Genomic DNA, 15,100 nt, shown 5'->3' on the forward strand with positions numbered 1-15,100 from the left:
CAGTTGATGAATAAGCCAAAGCTTGGACCAAATCGACAATGGGTGGTCCTGCTTGCCTAAAGACATTAGTATTCTCGACCAAGCAGGACAAGGATCAACACTCGAGTGGTGGGCAGACCCGCGTCAGCATCTCGTGCTCGTCGTTCAAGATGCGACAAATTCTCTTATCATGTGGCAACTGATTAGGGCCTTTACATGCGTGTTCCGGTACGCCAACGACGCCAGCGACCACGAGCTCGGATCACGACCGTCGAGGTATTCTGGATTTCCCGATACGACAACCCAAAAAGCAAACGTGGCTGCATCAAAAAGCTTGTCCAAAGCAGAACTACTCGAGTGGGCAAACTTATCCCCGGCAAGCCTCAGTATTGCATAAATCACCCTTCTCAAACAACGTTACTGGCTCGATCCGACCACTGCTGAGACGACCGCCCGCTCGACTGCCCAACGTACACTCCTCTCCGTCTCGCAGGAGCATTGGCAACACGCAGCAAACGAATTGGAGCGGGTCTTCGCCCCGCTTTACGGTATTACTGGGGCGCATGCCCTGTGGAACGCTGGAATGGTGAAGTGGCGACGTACAACGGATGCAGCGTCGCAAACATAAGTCGCAGCAGTTCATTGTATAGATAGACGAGATTTGCAGCGGGAAACGCCCCGCAGATGGCGTTACCCCTTACTTTGACCTGTTTCGCATCGTTGCCACATTATTGTTGGGCTATATGTGTCGGAGATGCCGTCGAGGCCGAAGGCGTTGTTCAGCTGGACTTTGATCGCTTAACAAGAAAGACTTTGCTCGTCTCTCCACTCATGTCAAACGCAGGCGGTGAGGGCGGGTGAAAGGGCCCGAGGAGGCGACGACTCGAAACGTGTGGGGAATCTACTTTACCACAACCCTCCGAGCCGCCAGTATGAACGCATTCATCTAGTAGACACATTCACGCCCGGGGTTAGACGGTCTTCATTGAGATCTGCGATCTACGATAATGCAGCTTCTAGTCTCTGCGAGCTTCATCTCTTGGATGTCGAGTAGCAAGAGTGCGCCTTTTTCGTAAATTTTCAGCTCCGATGGCTCGAGCACACAACGGCTGCTTCTAGTCAGTGAATCATTTCGTCCTTCCTACTTCCCCATCAAACTAGCCAAAAACGGCGCGCCAATAGCGTGGAGAACTAAAGGCTCTCGATCGGTTTTGCAATTTGCAGATGATGTCCCTGAAAGCCGACTGTACCATCGGTTGCTCTTGACCATAAGAACGCCAACAGGTCCTTCATCTCGTCATCCTCGTACGTCGATCTTGGACCATGCTTTACAGAATGAACTTCAAGACTTTGACAATCATCTTGCTCGCCCTGACAGCAGAATCAGTCAAGGGTGCGTCGATACTCAGTACGCGAATCGGAGTCACGACGGCTACCGTAACAGCAACATCATCGGACTACACAACCTCAACCATCACCAATATCGCAACCATTACCTCAACTTCGTCGGTCTGCGAAGTTGGAAGTCTAATTCCGTCCGACGCAACTTGTATGGATTCTGCTGTCTATAATCTTGGCTCACTGTATTATCAGAATCGCTGCGCCAACTCCCTCATCGGCGGCAGTACCATTCGCGCCTATGTCGAACCGGTAGGCGCAGCAGCAACCAGTATCTGCATGAGCATTTGCAACGCCCTCAACAATCTGCATATCGCTTCTTCCTCATGCAATGGCGTCGCTTTCACAACTGTTGGACGCGTATACCAGTGTTTCCTTGTGAACGGGGATGTGTCTCTTGCACCAGCACCTGCCTCGGCATTTGCTGCAGTGGAATACACAACGAATCCTTGTGTGATCACTGGTACAACGATAATCACGGACACCACAGAGACGATAGAGACGAATATCGCGACTTATACCTCGACACTCGAATCCACCTTTAGCGAGACGGTGACAATTATTGTTCCCGATCCAAGCACGTCAACTTCTACGAACATGAGCACGACCAGCAGCCAGCCTATATCAGCTACATCGTCTTCTATTTCCAGCTCTATGTCTATGCCTTCCAATTCTTCCTTCACGCCTCCTGATTCTCCGTCTGCCTCTACAATTTCTCAATTTAGCAGCACCAATGCATCAAGCATCACCTTTTCTACCTCCCGGGTCACTTTCCCTCCATCGGAGAACATATCTGTTGGAGTCAGTACGAGCAATGTGCCCACCTCCACCCCATCTCTGATATCGAATTCTTCAACAAGCACCATATTGTCGACAAGCAGTTCGGTTATGTCATCATTGCTGTCGTCATCTGCTGTAACGCTTTCAATTTCTCTGGCTTCATCGGCTCCCATTACTACATCCGTTTCGGCTTCCTCGACTTTCCTGCCAGGTTCTTCGATGTCGTTTTCCAACTCCTCTACGACGTCGTCCACTGTGACGACCTCAGCGACCTCATCGGTTTCCCCAGTCTCTACGATAACATCTTCGTCGTCTTCAGTATCGGAGACTTTGTCATCCTCAGCGTCTTCAGTCTCGGCCAGTCCAATTGTTGCTTCGTCCTTGCCTATGTCGATATCCTTGACGATATCTTCTTCGTCAGCAGCTTCTTTAACAGCTTCGTCAGCAGCTTCGCCAGCAGTTTCGTCAGCAGCTTCGCCAGCAGTTTCGTCAGGCCAGTCGGACGCGAATGTGAGTGCGACTCTATCAGGACAAGATTCTACCCCAGGAGCTCCATCGGCGACCACCACTTCAGTATCCGGTCCTTCTTCCACCAAGAAAGTTCATGGTACGAGCTACAAGGTCGAGCTAAACATCAGCTATGATGGTGTGTCTCTCGAGATCGACGAATCGCTGGTCAAAAGAGCTGCTAGCACGATAGACACTTGTCTTTCAAATTGTGCCGCGGACACGCGATGCAAAGCAACCTCTTACGACAGTAGCAACGGTGCATGCACTTACTTCCGCTGCCTCTACCAGAACTCTGCTCACGGGGACGATGGCATAATTTTCGCAACTGCATTCAGGCGCGAAGCTGATGGTATCCCTGTAGAAGTCAGCCCTTTCGTGTGCGATAACAACGACATCCCACTTTCGAGATCCGCAAGTACCGCAAGTACAAGTGGTCAAACTACGGTGGCCGTTTCAACCTTTAGCTTCACAGTAACTCCGTCAACATCCCTGGACAACAGCACAGCTGCTCTGACGACAGTGTTGGCAGCACAGGGACAGTCTAGCGTGACGAGGTATATCACTAGCACATATACCACGGTTGCCTGTCCTCTGACGGTTAAGGACTGTCCCGCCTCCGCGAAGTCGACTTACCTTACAACGAAAATCATCGCCGAGAACTTACCAGCACCTGCAACAGAGGCTTCCGCATTAGAGGCGACATCGACGAACTCACAGCATCTTGTGATTGGTTATTCCACCTTGACCTTGCACAGCACATCTATTCAGACAATGACCGCATGCCCTTCGACAGTCGAGAATTGTCCTGCTTCCGAGAAGATTGTGACGCAGACTGGCGTCGTTCTTACGTACACGACTATCTGTCCAGTATATGCCATACCCACTGCTACTCCCACAGCTATGATTTTGGTGAACGACCAATCGACCTATGTCCCTCTCAAATCCGCCCCCGCAGAATCGTCCGTTTCAGAACATGCTATACTTGACTCGAGCTCAATCCCGGCCTCTACATCTCGTTTGAGCCTTGGTATCAACTCTGTATTGGACGTTTCCTCTGTATCTACGCCAGCCGCAGCTTCCGGCTCGAACAATAAACCCATGTCGAAGCTTGCTACCAGCGCAGGCGAATCAAGCTCGGCCTCCGTCGCCGAGAATGATGGTGCGGTCGGAACTCCTGTCAATGTCGATCTCGAAGCTTCAAGCCATCTCGGTTTGACTTCAGCATCTAGTCGATCAACGATGGCTGCATTCCCACCATCGGACGCCTCTCCACAACTAACTTCTGCTGCGGAAGTTCCGCCTGATTATAAAGCCACGGCCAATTCGGTAGTATCCCACAGCAGTACAGGATTGGTAGCATCTACAACTCCATCAACACCAGCTGTGTTTACTGGCTCGTCAACTGTATTGGTCTCGAGTATCACAGGCATCTTGATTGGCGTCATGTGTGCGATGGCCACTGTTGTAGTAATCTGATAGCCACCCCGAATCAGTCACAATAGATAATCTTTCTCATCGCTCAGCCTGCCGCAATCAAACGTGAACGCTGACCGTGCGCTAAGCTCGTGATTATCGAGATTGTAGATTGTCTAACACTGACCGTATGGGACGATGTTGAACACAGTATGCTAACTGGCGATCATGGTAGACACGATACGTAGTACAAGTTAGGGTACAGGAACCAAAAGACTGATGGCACTGTACTATTTCAAAAAGGAGCTACAAACACCGTTACCCCTGTGATGGTCGATCGCCGACGTGGGCTTAGAATTATCCGAAGGTTAGATCGACTCGACCTCCTCAACCTCTGCGCCATTCTTCTCCAATCCATCGAATGGCATGACATGCTCTCCGTTGAGCAGATCTGTCAGGCCAACTTCCTGCTGGACACGGGCAAGCTCCTCGATATCTTCAACACTGGAGTGACTTCCGAAAGCGGCGTCCATCTGCGAACAAGTCAGCGATTGTCAAGTGCGGTCAAGCTGCGCCGCGACGCCATTGGATATCTTACCTCCTCCAAGGTCTTGCCCTTGGTCTCGGGGATGAAGAACCAGATGAAAGCACCACCAAGAGCCAGCCAGGCGGCAAAGAAGATGTAGGTGCCCCATGAGATACTCTTGAGCATAGGTGGAGTGATGAAAGCGATGACGAAGTTGCTACGCTCAAGTCAGTTGATGTTGCAAGCAGTGGATGACTGCACTACTTACTTCATCCAGTTGGAACTGGCACTGATGGATGTTCCTTTGGCTCTGATGCTCAGTGGGAAGATTTCAGCGATCAGAGTCCACGAGACAGGTCCCCAGGAGTATGCGAAACCGACAATGTAGAGCCAGACCATGACGACAGCAACCCAGCCAGCAGCAGCGTGCTCTTTCCAGTTATCCTGACATGTAGCGACGATGACACCGATGATGATTTGACAGATAAACATGTGAACACTGCCAATCAGGGCGAGGGGGCGGCGGCCAACCTTGTCGATAACGAGGATGGCGGGAATCGTTGTTGCGACATTGATGATACCTGTGATACCAGTCGCCAAAAGGGCAGACGTGCCACTTGTGAGACCGAGGCTTTGAAAGATGACGGGGGCGTAGTAGATGACTGTGAGTGGGAGATTAGCTCTTGAGTCATTGCGACAGCAGGGGAGCACTTACTAGAATCAATACCTGTCCATTGCTGGAAGAACATGACGAGGGAGCCAAGTGCGACGCGCTTGAACGAGTCTTTGCTGCGGAAGATGTTTGTGTACTGCGCAATCTCGCGCTTGAAAATACTTTGGTTGTCACCACCCAACGATGGAAAGCGCTTCGCAAAGGCACGTCTCTCGAAGACGACTTCCGACTTGATCTCGAGATGCTCGATCTGTACCAGGACGTGTTCCTTTGGGAGTCCACGAAGATTGGCGAGAGTCTGGAGGGCTTCTTCTTCGCGACCTTTGTTCATCAAAAGACGAGGGGAGAACGGCATGAACCAGACACCAATGGAGAGGATGACGGCAGGAATGCCCTGAGCGATCAGAGGTAGACGCCAGGCCCACTGAGATTGACCTTTGCCAGTGCCGCCGATGTGACTGGTACCATAAGCGATCCAGTATGCGAGGAGAATCTGATCATGTAAGTACAGGTTCGACCTCTCAGAAGCCTGAATCACCTACACCAATAGTAGTTGTGAGCTGCTGGAGAGCGACTAGGAAACCCCTAATCTCCGGAGGTGCAAGTTCAGCATTGTACAAAGGGCCGACGGCAGACAGAGTACCAACACCAATACCGGTGAAGAAGCGACCGGCCAGAAGGTATGACGAGCTGGATGCGCCAGCGCAAAGGTAGCTGCCCAGGATGACCCAAAGAGATGCAGCCGCGATACTGTGCTTACGACTGAAGACCTCGCAGAGTACTCCCGAAGTGATGGCGCCGAGCCAACCACCCAGCTGCAAGATTGATGTCAACCAACCAGTTGCTGTAGCTGAGTTATGTACATCTGGAAATTGTTCGATAAATGCCGGCATGACAAGTGCCTGACCGAGGACACCTTGCTGATAGCCATAGAGGAGACCTCCGAATCTGTGTTGATGTCAGATGGCTCGTGAGAATGGCGTTGCAGTATCACTCACGAAGCAAAGATGGCAATGAAGAAGGCATGCTTGTTGTCCATCAGAGCACTGATGCCCTTCTTACCGGTCATCTGCTGCCTTCGCAAGGCCGCGGCTCCGACAGTTGCTGAAGACTGCACCATGATAAGATATGTTGGTAGGTTTGAATAACGAAGTGATTCGTGGAAGACCCAGTGTGAGAGAGTGAAGCTGATGGTATTGGAAGGACGATCTTACTCAAGGTCTTATACCGAGTTGTTCTTAACAAGACGCCTGCACTTGTGGGGGCCCCAGTATCCCCGCGAAAGTAAGACCAGGTTAGGGTTCTCAAGATCCTGGTCTGTCACCCCAAGAGCAGGAGGCGATCTCGTGTCGAGATCAGAGGCTCAATGGAGTGTCTCGAAGTCGTCGCTTGCCAAGTCGCGTGGCATTGGGTGGTTTGCCCTAAGGTTTGACTGGCACGTTAGGGCATGATGGCTGATCGACCTCGAGTGACTGAATGAGGGCAAGAACAGCGACCAAGGACGACATATTCGGTACGAGAACTGCAGTCGGCTCCAGAATAAATTCGTCTCGAGGACAGGCGACGATGAGTGTGCAGACGACCAATCTTGATCACTCGCTCTATTCACAGCGTCGGAAAAGCTTATGGGTAGGTCTGGCGGTGGCGTGTCGTGCCAGCTGCCTCAGCACGAACTTACTATGCTTAGATCTTAGCTAGGAAGAGCTTGAGGTGTAGCGATGAGCATCATGTGGACTTGAAGATGTGGCCGACGATGTTGCCGATTCCTCGGTCTCGTCCCAGGTAAATTTGATTTTCCTCGGGCATGACGGCCATGCTCACACCCATAGCATGCGGCCATGATGATCACGGGAAAAACAGAATATATTGACAAGGTACCAAGAGGAATAGTGACTGGGTCTTGCGTACAAATGTGCGAACTTGAAAAGGGGTTGCGCAAGAGTCTTGAGATGTCCTCCGGAAGGAGTCGCATTAGCCGCATCAGTCGCATCAGTACTATAGACGATTCTACCAGGACTCATTGGAGATTTACATACAGACCTCCATCTACAAGCAGTTGCGCACCAGTCTATGAATGGTTAGCGAGATTCTCGGATTATGTTCAGGACAGACTGACGACGTAGCTGCTCATGTCACTTGCGAGGAAGACGGCAGGTCCAGCCATATCGTCAGGTTCAGCGACATGGCCAAGCGGGATTCTCTCATTGACAGCTCGTAGCTTCTCCGGGTTGGCCAAGTCGTCGGCGCTCATGGGGGTCCGGGTGTGGCCAGGCAGTAGCGCATTGCATCGGATCTTGTGTTCGGCAAGGGCGCAAGCGGCCGACTGCATCATGCTGAGAACGCTCGCCTTTGTCGGTGTGTAGTGTACCTGTTGCTTGCCGCCGAGAAGGGCGCTGATGGAAGCAACGCCAATGATTGATCCACCTCTTCCTTGTTGCACCATCTGCCGGGCGGCGGCTTGTACAGACCAGAAGGTGCCGCGAGTGTTGACGTGGAGGTGCGATTCGAACATCTTCTCGTCGGTCCTGTGCCAGTAGTCAGCGAACAGTATGCGGACAAGGGAGTAGCAGCAAAGAGAGCGGAGGACGCAGGAGCAGCAGGAGCAGGAGCAGGAGCAGGAACAGGAGCTGGAGATGGGGCTCGCTCACGTCAAGAAGTCGTGAAAGACGCTCACACCGGCGTTGGCGACAAAGACGTCCAGAGCTCCAAACTCGGACACGGCGGCCTTGACAAAGTCCTTGCCAGTCTCGATCTTGCCAATGTCGCCGCCGACTCCAATGAGCTTCGAGTCTGTTGGCACTTCGGCTTTCAGGCTCTCGAACAGCTTCACCGACTTGTCGTCGCCCAGATGGTTGACAGCGACGGCGCCGCCTTGTCGCAGGTATTCTTTGGCGATAGCTCTTCCAATACCAGACACGCCGCCAGTGATTGCGCACACCTTGCCGGCGAGGAGCTTTGCGTTGGCGTACGATGCCATGATGCTGTTTGTTGTGTTGCGTGTCGGGGCCGGTCAATCAGGTGGATGCGACGGTGAAGCCGTGCTTGATGTGTCGAGTAGAGGGACTTGCAAGATGAGCGCCATGACAACTCGGGGCAAATGATTCCTCTCACATGGCAGAGAGATGATGCGGAGCTGTGCATTTGCAAAGTCACTTGCTCGTAACCAGAACGGCCAGGTGCGACGCGAGCTCGACGCGAGCCCTTTCCCCGCTCACCCCCGCCCGCGCCCGCCGCCGCCATCTTCGCCGCCACTTCTCGAAGCGAATTTGCAATTTATGACCAAGCACGGCATAACTTTGACCCTCTTTCAATTGTGCTATTTCGCTCTTCTCGGCTTATCATATCACGCGCTCTATCAATCTGCGGCCACGTCCCTTGAAAAATCTCCGGCATTGCTCGACCTCCTCCAGCCACATCCTGCCATCTCAGATCGACGTATAACCTCCATCAACAATGACGTTCGACCCTGTCATGTAGCAACATGCGTCACTTGCAAGGAACACGTAGAGCTGCAATCATCTTAGTCCGGTCCTCAGAGCGCATGCATTTACGACATACCGCTTTCAACTCTGCAGGCTGAGCAATGCGACCACAGGGAACCATCGAGAGCCACTTATCCATCAGCTCTGCAGGCTGCTTCGAGACCATAAGCGTGTTGATGTATCCAGGTGACACCGAATTTACCCGTGCGAAAGAAGCCCACTCGACTGCCAAACACTTGCAAAGATGCATCGCCGCAGCCTTTGAAGCATTGTAAGCAGCTTGCCATTGCGGAACATTGACCAACGTGGCCGACACTGAGGCTGTGATGACCAGATTTCCCTTTCCTTGCTCTTTGAATATTCTGCCCGCCGCCTTTGCTGTCCAGAATACTCCGTCGTAGTTGACGCTGTTGATTGCGTTCCAGCTCTCCGTATCGTAATCTAGAGCATCGTATCTCGAGCAGACGCCGGCGTTGGCTATCACAACATCCAATCGCCCAAAGTCTTTGGCGATCTGGTTGATGGTGTCGGTGATTGGCTTCTCGAATCTGACGTCAGATTGATACGCCTTTATGCTGACCCCGTACTGCTTGCTGAACAATGCGGCTGTGGCTTCTGCTTCCACTGAGCTGTGATAGATGAGTGCGACATTTGCTCCAGCCTCTGCCATACCACGGACGATTTCGGTACCGATGCCTCCGGATCCACCAGTCACAGCAACCGTCTTGCCTGCGAGCGAGAATTGGAAGAGCACTGGTGCATTGACGTCTGGAGTAGATGAAAGCATGGTGAACAATGTATGTCACTGTGATTGTTGGACACGGTGCTTGATTTGTCGATATTCTGGGAGGCTCCTGAGTGACTGACTAGAAATCGGCTGAGATGACAAACAGATAGACAACTGAAATCTGCTTCTCTTATTCCACGATCACTCCAACGTCCAATCTCAGCCCAAGCCATTACACGGTGCTGTCTTGTGCTTCCCCGAACCATCCACAGCCATGCTAGCTTTTCGTGGGTCACAAGGTCAATCAAGCTCTATTCAGGAACCCGAGTCCATCCCGGGAACTCGTCCCGATGTTGAGGCTCTTCGGACAGTGCCAAAATCGAATCGAGGCGAGGTCAGGACATCGTGTACAGCTCTCGCTTCGAGGACTTTTGTCTCGAGACGAGCGTTCCCCGCGCGAAGCCAACCCCCGTTGTGGACCCTGCCCTCTTGAAACCGAAGCACCTTGATGAACGGCACAGTAAATCCACAATGCCTCGTCGCGAGATACCCCTCATTGTCACCTGCTGATTGTATCATTGTTGATCGAGTGATAATTAAGCATACTTCAAGCCTCGAGGCCGCCAGATCGCTTGCTTACCACGCTACGTTCTACTTTTCCACGATCAACCTCTTCATCATGGGTGCCCAGTCTGCCATCATTGACCCTCCCCGCAGAAGTCTCGCACAGAACAAGACCAAGAAGATTCTCGAGGATGCTGAAAAGGGAGGTTACGGAATTATTGCTTCGATCGTGTAAGCGTTCTCGACATTACAGCGCTGCGGATGCATCAGACTGATTTTCACAAGATACAATGTCGAGAATATCGTCGCCGTTGTCAGAGCAGCAGAGAACAAGCGGTCACCTCTCATCATCCAGGTCTTCCCCTGGGCAATCACAGCTTCCGATGGTCTTCTAGTCCGAGCAGCAGCGGATGCAGCAGCGAGAGCATCAGTACCCATCGCAATCCATCTCGACCACGCACAAGACGAAGCGTTGATTCGTCATGCCGCCGACAACCTTCCGTTCGATTCAATCATGGTCGACATGTCACATCACGAGAAAGAAGAGAATCTTGCAAAGACAAAAGAGCTTGTCGAGTACTGCCACGCGCGTGGAATTGCTACAGAAGCTGAGCCAGGACGTCTGGAAGGAGGTGAAGACGGTGTCGCAGATACAGTGGATCTGGAGGGGGTCTTGACCACGCCCGAGGACGTGGAAGACTTCATCGCAACTGGCGTCGACTTCCTTGCTCCAGCCTTTGGCAACATTCATGGAGAGTCGCCGTATGGCAAGACTGGACCCCAACTAGACTACGCAAGGTATGTTTTCCACACACACACACACATGCATAGTCGAGAGATCTGTTGACTGACCAACAAATAGACTCGAAGCCATCAAGAAGCAAGCCAATGGCAGAGTGCGGATTGTCGCTCACGGTACCAACGAGTGGCCAGACGAAGTTACACAACGAGTCATCAAAGCTGGTGTCAGCAAGATCAATGTCAACAGACTTGTGCTGGACGATTACCTGAAGCATTTCAGGGCGAATGCGGCCAAGATTCCTCTGACCAAGTTGATTGACGAGGGTGTTCAGCACACAACAAGGCTACAAGAAGAGCAGATGGATGTCGCGTGGTCAAGCGGGAAAGGGTCATTATAATGTAGATAGTCCGTGCTATCGAAGGCTACAATCCTAATGCGGTTGCCTTCGAAGACTTCGATGGCGCTTCTGTTCCAGTGGCACTTTAAAGCGGCTTTAGTTATATCTTAATATCGTAGGGCAGGAAGCAAGAAGATGTTAGGAAAGCAGACCGCGAAAGTATTATAGGTTACGACGGACTCGAAGACTATTCTACCTTTCTTAGGCGGGTTATTAATAATACTGACCCTATAGATTGATTAATTGATTGATTCAATTGATCAGGCTACTTAGTTCTACGGCAAACCTATAAGCCGTCTCCTATTGGTTCTTCCTTCTTCGTCCCTATCTATCCTTATTCCATTCTAGCTTCCCCTTTACGAATTCACCCTCGCAGAGTTATAAAATCTCCCCGTCTTATGTAGGAAGCTTAATACCGCTTTTACTACTAGGATGTTTACTCTCTATTTCTCTCGTAGTCTATCGACTAGTTGCCTAGTCTATAGATTAACCTAGGGGTTCCATCCCCCTAGGATATAAGATTAATCTCTCTACCTCTTTCCGATAACCTCCGTTATAGCTTAGCGCTCCTGCCGAAGGAGAGGGCACTTATAAAGTATATAGGCGATTGTCTCCCTCGCTGTCCTATACGTATAGCTCGCTGTTTCTAATAGTCGCTTACGGAATAGGCAACTTTTTAGATACGATTACCCTATACGGCATTATACTAGTATAAAGGCCTCCTAGGACGTAAGGGCGTTATATAACTTTTCCGCGTATAACCCTAGAAGGGCCCTATCTAGTTTCTACGTATACTATCCTACCTTCCGAGGGTTTTCTAGCCGTAAGAATTATCTCGTCCTAAAGTATATATCTAGGTTAGTGTTATAGCTAACTATCTAGAAGGAGATAATAGGTTACGGGGTTAGACTCGTAAAGCGGAGTGTTAAGCGAAGTAAAGCAGGTAGTGTATAAAGTAGTGTATACTAAAGGGACTGTTAGAATAACTAATTAAGTTAAACGTAGGACTACCTAAGGTCGTCCTACCTACCTATATACTTAATAGATAATAAGTGTATATAGGTTGCTCTATATGCTCTATTATGCTCTATAAAGCAGAGTAGCAGAGTAGGGCAGAGTAGATAGCGTGTTATATAGAGTGCTCTATTCCGCTAAGGTGCGGGGAACTATAGAGTAGGCTGTATAACCCTATCCGAGGTAGGATCGTAATACTATCCCCCTTCCGTACTAGCGTCGTCCCGACGCTAACGTATATAATCAGCTGTTTATCTCCTATTTCCACCTTAGTAAGTAATGTCTCCTTCTTATAATGCCTAAGGAAAGGGATAACAGCACTAAACGTCGTAAAGGACTCGCCGCCTATATCGAATTAGAAGGAACCATTATAGTAAAACTGTACGCGACTTACGCTAAGCATAACCGCGTCTATTAGGTCTACGTTCGTTCTAGAAAGTGTAGTGAATGTCTTCGTCGCAATTAGCGGTGCGATATCCGTATATCGTAATCCGAATAGGATCGCCTAAAGCAAGAGCGTAAACGGTTGCGTAACGCTATTAAAGATGCGTACTATACGTAAGAGTAGGCTCGAAAGGAAGCAGACCTCGCGCGCGAGCGTTAATAAACGGCGTTCGCCCGAGAGATGCGCCTTCGTTAACAAATAGATCTCTTAGACTAGAAAGAGGAGGAGGTAGTAGCTACGGAGTACGTAGGTATTAAATAAGAGGAGATCGACGCTGCAGTGCTTAAGTTTTCTACTAACGAGCCTAGCCTTAGGTTAGGTCTAGAGACTTAGAATGCTATAGATAGTGGTTTCGACTTATCTTCCGATTTCTGGAATGTCGAGACTGCTAGAACTGTTATAGGAGGTTCTAGCAGTTCCTAAGGTTCCCTCGTAGTTCCTATGTATTTTCCGAGTGTAGGTAACCCTTCTATTTTATAAGGTATCGCTAACCCTATTATTCTAGTATTTTTTCGACTTCGAATTCGTCGTCTTCTTCTATCTAGAAATAGAATGTTATCTATAACGGTGTTTCTAGGTCTACTGGTTTAAGGAGTAATATATAAAACACCGGGTGTATTTTCGCATCGTTAGGAAGTTAGAGTTTATAGTTAACTAGTCCTCTAACTTCTAAAATCAAAAATGGTCCGACCTTAACATAATCCAGTTTTCTTATCGTCCGTTAAGATCGTAAGTTTTTCGTAAGTAGATATACCTTATCTCCCTTCTTTAGCTAAGGATCCAGTTTTAATTTTTGTCTATTTCGTCGTAAACCGTCCTAGGATAATAGTATCTTTTNCCGTAATTACTTATATAACTCCTTTAGCTAGTCGCTAGTAGTCATTACTCTATCTGCGTTTAGATGCTATAGCCTAGGTTCTATAAACAAATTAGGGTGCTTTCCGAAATTAGCATAAAATGGCGTAATTCCTATTATAGCAGAAACTTGTTAATTTAGCGCTAGTTGTGCTATTAGTAAGTAGTTAACCTAATTATCTTAAGCGTAGTTAATATAATGCCGTAGATAGGCCTCGAGCGTCTAGTTCGCTCTCTCGGTTTAACCGTTAGTCTATAGGTAGTAAGCAGTTAAGAGCTTATATTTAATGCCTATTATAGAGACGAGTGTCTTCTAGTAGTTTAACGTAAACAGCTTATTACGATCCGTAATAAAGGACTTAGGGATCCCGTAATACCTAATTAGTCTGTCTAGAACTAAGTGTNCTAATTCTTCTANAGTAATCGATTTTATNTAGGGAACGAAGTGTATATACTTCGTAAGTCTGTCGACTATAACTAATATCGAATCGTATAGCTGACGTAGTTTCGAGTCGTCCGGCGAGCTTAAACTACGTAATCTAGTGATGAAATCTATTATAACTTCGTCCTAAGGCTATAGCGGTAGGTCTATAAATTAAATCTCTCTATATTTCGCATATCTAGACGACTTATTTATCTGACAGCTACAGCATTTCTAAACGTATACTATAACCTTTACTTTTATCTATAGGAAGGCAAAGTTGCGTTATATAACCTCGATTGTTTTAGTGATACTAGAGTAACCGTATATTAGGTTATCGTAGTAGTCCTTAATGCACTGTTTCTAATGTCGTTTAGGCACTTAGTATTTGTCGTACAAGATAAGAAACTCCTCTTTATCATCCTTTATAATGCGTAATACAGCATTAAACTTATATGTCCGTACGCTAAGTGTTCTATCTTTATTAGTTTAGAGGATGCTATATATAATAGCCTCCTTACCTTCTATATAGTTAATTCTTCTACTAAGCGCGTCCGCTCTACCGTTATCCTTACCCGGTGTATACTGGATTTTAAATTTATATTAACCGAGAAGTTCCGACTATCGCACTTACNTACGGTTAAGAACTTTAGTAGTTATAAAGGTTAAGAGGTTCTTATAGTCNGTAAGGATAGTAAGTAAGGGGGCTCCTTCGGCGTAAACTCTCTAATGTTATAGGGCTACGACTATAGCGAGAAGTTCTTTATTATAAATGTCGTAATTCTGTTCTGCTAGTGTTATCTTACGTAAGTAGTAAGCTACAGGATGTCGTTTGCCTTCGTAGTCTTACGTAAGATATGCTCTAATCGCTCTATCGGATGCATCGGTCTCGATATAGACTAGCTTTCCTAAGTTAAACATTCTTAGAGTAGGTCCGTCGATATATACCTATTTAAGTGCTTCGAAAGCTTTCTATTACCGTTCTTTCTATATAAATAGAGTATCTTACTTCGTAAGTTCTACGAGCGGTAACGCTATCTAGGAGTAACCTAATATAAACTTCCTATTATAATTAGTAAGTCTAAGGAACGATTATACTTCTTTAAGATTCTTCGGAGTAGGCCATTCTTTAATAGATATGATTTTCGTAGGATTAATCTAAATGCCGTCGACT

The 15,100-nt window shown here is 48.6% G+C and overlaps 4 protein-coding genes across 4 annotated transcripts; 1 reads left to right on the plus strand and 3 right to left on the minus strand.

The window, feature by feature from the left end:
- Positions 1 to 4,448: 4,448 nt before the first annotated feature.
- On the minus strand, positions 4,449 to 6,318 carry AUEXF2481DRAFT_47919 (uncharacterized protein; the record flags this gene model as incomplete). Its single annotated transcript, XM_013485562.1, has 6 exons — positions 4,449 to 4,613; positions 4,679 to 4,823; positions 4,875 to 5,268; positions 5,322 to 5,772; positions 5,822 to 6,227; positions 6,278 to 6,318. The coding sequence occupies 6 exons, from the start codon at positions 6,316 to 6,318 to the stop codon at positions 4,449 to 4,451; spliced, it is 1,602 nt and encodes a 533-aa protein (XP_013341016.1).
- An 837-nt stretch (positions 6,319 to 7,155) lies between these two features.
- On the minus strand, positions 7,156 to 8,437 carry AUEXF2481DRAFT_43040 (uncharacterized protein). The gene is made up of 3 exons (XM_013485548.1): positions 7,928 to 8,437; positions 7,396 to 7,804; positions 7,156 to 7,347 (listed from the first exon to the last, which is right to left on the minus strand). Exons 1-3 carry the CDS (start codon positions 8,254 to 8,256, stop codon positions 7,297 to 7,299), a joined length of 789 nt encoding a protein of 262 aa, XP_013341002.1. The 5' UTR covers positions 8,257 to 8,437; the 3' UTR covers positions 7,156 to 7,296.
- Positions 8,438 to 8,709: 272 nt separating this feature from the next.
- On the minus strand, positions 8,710 to 9,685 carry AUEXF2481DRAFT_43042 (uncharacterized protein). Its single transcript, XM_013485549.1, has one exon. It carries the CDS (start codon positions 9,546 to 9,548, stop codon positions 8,766 to 8,768), a length of 783 nt encoding a protein of 260 aa, XP_013341003.1. The 5' UTR covers positions 9,549 to 9,685; the 3' UTR covers positions 8,710 to 8,765.
- Positions 9,686 to 10,167: 482 nt separating this feature from the next.
- On the plus strand, positions 10,168 to 11,191 carry AUEXF2481DRAFT_68582 (uncharacterized protein; the record flags this gene model as incomplete). The annotated part of the gene is made up of 3 exons (XM_013485572.1): positions 10,168 to 10,283; positions 10,338 to 10,850; positions 10,915 to 11,191. 3 exons carry the CDS (start codon positions 10,168 to 10,170, stop codon positions 11,189 to 11,191), a joined length of 906 nt encoding a protein of 301 aa, XP_013341026.1.
- Positions 11,192 to 15,100: the final 3,909 nt, after the last annotated feature.

The sequence above is a fragment of the Aureobasidium subglaciale genome (assembly GCF_000721755.1).
Source record: "Aureobasidium subglaciale EXF-2481 unplaced genomic scaffold scaffold_21, whole genome shotgun sequence".
Lineage (NCBI taxonomy): Eukaryota > Fungi > Ascomycota > Dothideomycetes > Dothideales > Saccotheciaceae > Aureobasidium > Aureobasidium subglaciale.

Excerpts from the sequence above, each read along its gene's own strand:
- AUEXF2481DRAFT_43040 (XM_013485548.1), bottom strand. The coding sequence starts at position 8,256 with ATGGCATCGTACGCCAACGCAAAGCTCCTCGCCGGCAAGGTGTGCGCA. Across the intron at positions 7,805-7,927 it reads GTCTTTCACGACTTCTTGAC|GACCGACGAGAAGATGTTCG; the intron begins GTGAGCGAGCCC and ends CTACTGGCACAG. Across the intron at positions 7,348-7,395 it reads GTGACATGAGCAGCTACGTC|ACTGGTGCGCAACTGCTTGT; the intron begins GTCAGTCTGTCC and ends AACCATTCATAG.
- AUEXF2481DRAFT_43042 (XM_013485549.1), bottom strand. The coding sequence starts at position 9,548 with ATGCTTTCATCTACTCCAGACGTCAATGCACCAGTGCTCTTCCAATTC.